Genomic DNA, 3584 nt, shown 5'->3' on the forward strand with positions numbered 1-3584 from the left:
AAAAAAAAAATTCTAGTAGTAAGTGAAACCACAATACAAAAAAGCTGTCATTTGTAGAGCATTTACTTATATGACAAGTACTATTATATGATATATATATATACACATATATACATACACCTACATATATCTATATCTATATCAATATCTGTCTCTATATCTACATATATATTTTACATCATCATTAAGGGTAAGGTACTATTATTGTTTCCCTTTCACAGGTGAAAAACTTGAGACATAGAAATGCTAAGTCACTTGCCCAGAGTCACACAGTTGGTAAATGGAGTCAGAATATTAACAAAGATCTAGAGTGCAAACCTGACCACTACTCCTTATAGTTTTCTCTTCCACATGATAAGAATGCTAAGAACTGCTTTCTCTAATTTTTATTATCATTGTCTTGAGGATATGGAGAGCAAGTTGAAATAAAAAAGAGGAAAATGAACTCAACATTCACCTACCGCTGACTATACAATAGCTGTATAATGTTATATCATTCTGATCTTCTTTGCAGATGAGTAGAAAATTAAGCTCATTGATGTTGTGTAAACTGGTGAGCTCACTGAGCAAGTCAGGAGAACATCTAGGTGTAAAATCCACATCTGCTCGCATTTAGTAGAGTTCCCCTCTACAGGATGCTGGCTCAGAGGGCTGAGAAGAACTCCCTTACTTAAGGGTGAATGCAGAGCATAAAAGTGATGTCAAAGTTTTTGAAGTGAGAATTTATACACATACACACACATATTTCATACCTGCTGTTAGTATGTACTCATGCTTTGGGGCAATGGGAATAAAAAGCCTTACAAATTGTTCTAACCTTTTTAACCTTTTTTCTCTGCAAATACACAGTCTAGGCAGGGAGTGAAGGCACACACATGAGAAGATGTCTACTAAAAACAGGAAGGAATACAATCATAATTCAACAGAACAGTGATTAAGATGAAAAGTGGTTCGAAATTTCCAAAAACGGGTCATTAACTCTGGGCTGAATATGGGAGTGGTCAGGCTGAGAGGTGAACTACATTGTCAAGGATGGATTTGTCTTGGGCTAAAATCCAGGCTGAGTCACTTTTCTCCATCTCAGAGAAAATCAAGCTAGGATAATTCCTAGTTGATGATTTAAAATTAAGGATTATGAATAATAGTTAATAATGATTACTGAGCAAATTATTAAACTACATATGGATGTTTATGTATTTTTAACCATTCATGAAAGAACATGTAAATCCACAGCTATTAGATATAAATAGGTATTTTGATTTCTAATTCTAATGATGAATATAATTTTGAAATACTCATACAAAGCATACGTGGATGAAAAAGAGTAACGTTCTCTATACAACCATCAACATTTTCAGGAAACCTCTGCCCAGACTTATTTGGTGTAAGTGTTTTTTAAAATTATATGTTCATATTTAAAATGATGAATGAGTGTGTCCACTTACATAGGCAACTGTGTGTTGGTATCTCTGAACTTGGGAATACAAACAAATGCGATCATGGATTTGTGCAACTGGTAAGAAAAACATAAAACATCCCACGGAGCTATAAATATGAGACATGGCAGATCTCAGGGGTTCCATCATGAGAAAGATGTTGAACTGGCAAATAAGTGTCAACATAATATACACAGAGAGTTATCATATCTCTTCTAAATACTTAGTGCTTCTTGAAGTGTTGGGTTTCAGACCACACTGGAAATATGGGGCGAATGTTAATACAGAATTCTAAGAAATGAAATCAGAGGTGGGTTTGAGTAGACGACATATTTAAGTAAATTGAAATATGGATGAGAATATCATGGCAATAAGTAGAAGATGTAGTGATGAGGATGGGGAAAACATAGGACACTCACTATGTGTCGAAAAGTGTTAAGTAGAGGCCAAGCTTAGAGCATTTATTTAGATTCTTTGGCAAGATTTGAAAACATCTGCTTTGCCCCTTCCAAAATTTGCTTGGTCCTTACTCCATAAATAATTGGATTGAGCATAGGCGGGATGACCACATAGAGGTTGGCCAGGAGGATATGGACATAGCGTGGGATACGTCTCCCACCAAACCTGTAGGCAAAGACAGAAAAGAGGGCAGGGATATAGAAGAGAAGGATGACACAGACATGGGATCCACAAGTGCCCAGGGCCTTGGACCGAGCATCTTGAGAAGGGAGGTGAAAGACAGCTCGGAGGATGTGGACATAGGAAACAGAAATAAGGCTGATGTCCAGGCCTGTGGAGAGAAGAGCTGCTGCCAACCCATACCAGACATTGATGGAGATATCAGAACAGGATAGACGGGCGATGCCCATGTGCTCACAAAATGTGTGCACAATGATATTCGTCCGGCAGTAGTGCAGGCGCTTAAGGAGAAAGATGGTTGGAAACATGATGGAGAAGCTGCGGGTCAGGGTGGCAGTGGCAATCTTCCCAATCACCTTGCTTGTGAGGACTGTGGCATATCGTAGAGGGCAGCAGATGGCCACATAGCGGTCAAAGGCCATGGCCAGCAGGACAGCAGAGTCAGCCACAAAAAGGAAGTGGATGAAGAACATCTGGGTGAGGCAGCCATCAAAGGAAATGTGTCTAGACCCCAGCCAGAAGTTGGCCAGCGCCTTGGGCATGGCGGAGGTAGAGAGCAAGACATCAGCACTGGCCAACATTAACAGGAATATGTACATGGGCTCATGCAGGCTTGGCTGGGAGAGGATGACACAAATTAGAATGCCATTGCCTGCCAGGGCGGCTATGTACATGGTGCAGAAGGGGATGGAGAGCCAGGTGTGCAGGTGCTCCAGCCCAGGGATTCCAGTAAGGAGGCAGCCTGCCATGCGAGTGTCAGAGCTGTTCACTGCAGCTATGCTGTTAGCAGATGAAATGACCATGATTTTCTGCAGAAACCTCACCTGTGTCATGGGGGAGAAAGAACTTCAGACTTTGATCACACCAGTAGAGTGCACGTAAAGTTGTTTTCAAACAACTATGAACTACACATACTCATAGAACTATGAGTCTACACATACACTGTGGCCCTACAAGTAAGGGCTTTGCACATATGCATATTTTCTATAAACAATCACACACCAGTTTGCACAAACTGCAGAGGTATAGACCATGGTCACAGACAGGCTCTGTGCCCTTGCCCAGAAGGTCTCCATACAGCTGTAAGGCTTTAAAGAAACTACAAGACTCAAAAACATTGCCTGACTCAGCACAATGTCACAGGTTCTAAAAAGAGCTGAAACAGTTAGAACATCAAAATTAATTTCTGCAATATCTTTGAGTATGTGAACTGTAATAAGCTCTGCAAAAGCCCCAGGCTCTGTGTGTAAGACTGCAGTCCAACTTCAAAATAAATTGCCTCTGCTTATTAGACTGTAGGGAAAAATAGGGGTTGGGGTGGTGGTCACTGTGACACGAAGTCTCTTTTCCTCCAGGCATGTATGTTCTGATACATATAGAGGCAGTAAGCTATGGCTTATAGAAAGAACACTGGAGATAGTGTGAAAGAACCGAGGTCAGAGATCTGCTCTGTCAGCTATTGACTGTGTGATCTTGGACAAGTCACTGTCTTCTCTGAGTAACAATTTT

At 40.5% G+C, this 3584-nt stretch overlaps 1 protein-coding gene across 1 annotated transcript; it reads right to left on the reverse strand.

Annotated features, from left to right (window-relative positions):
- Positions 1-1897: 1897 nt before the first annotated feature.
- LOC103581186 (olfactory receptor 52B6-like) lies at positions 1898-2908 on the reverse strand. The gene has a single exon (XM_008563078.1). The coding sequence runs from the start codon at positions 2906-2908 to the stop codon at positions 1898-1900; it is 1011 nt and encodes a 336-aa protein (XP_008561300.1).
- Between the last annotated feature and the right edge of the window lie 676 nt (positions 2909-3584).

Source organism: Galeopterus variegatus, unplaced genomic scaffold, assembly GCF_000696425.1.
Source record: "Galeopterus variegatus unplaced genomic scaffold, G_variegatus-3.0.2 Scaffold12515, whole genome shotgun sequence".
NCBI lineage: Eukaryota > Metazoa > Chordata > Mammalia > Dermoptera > Cynocephalidae > Galeopterus > Galeopterus variegatus.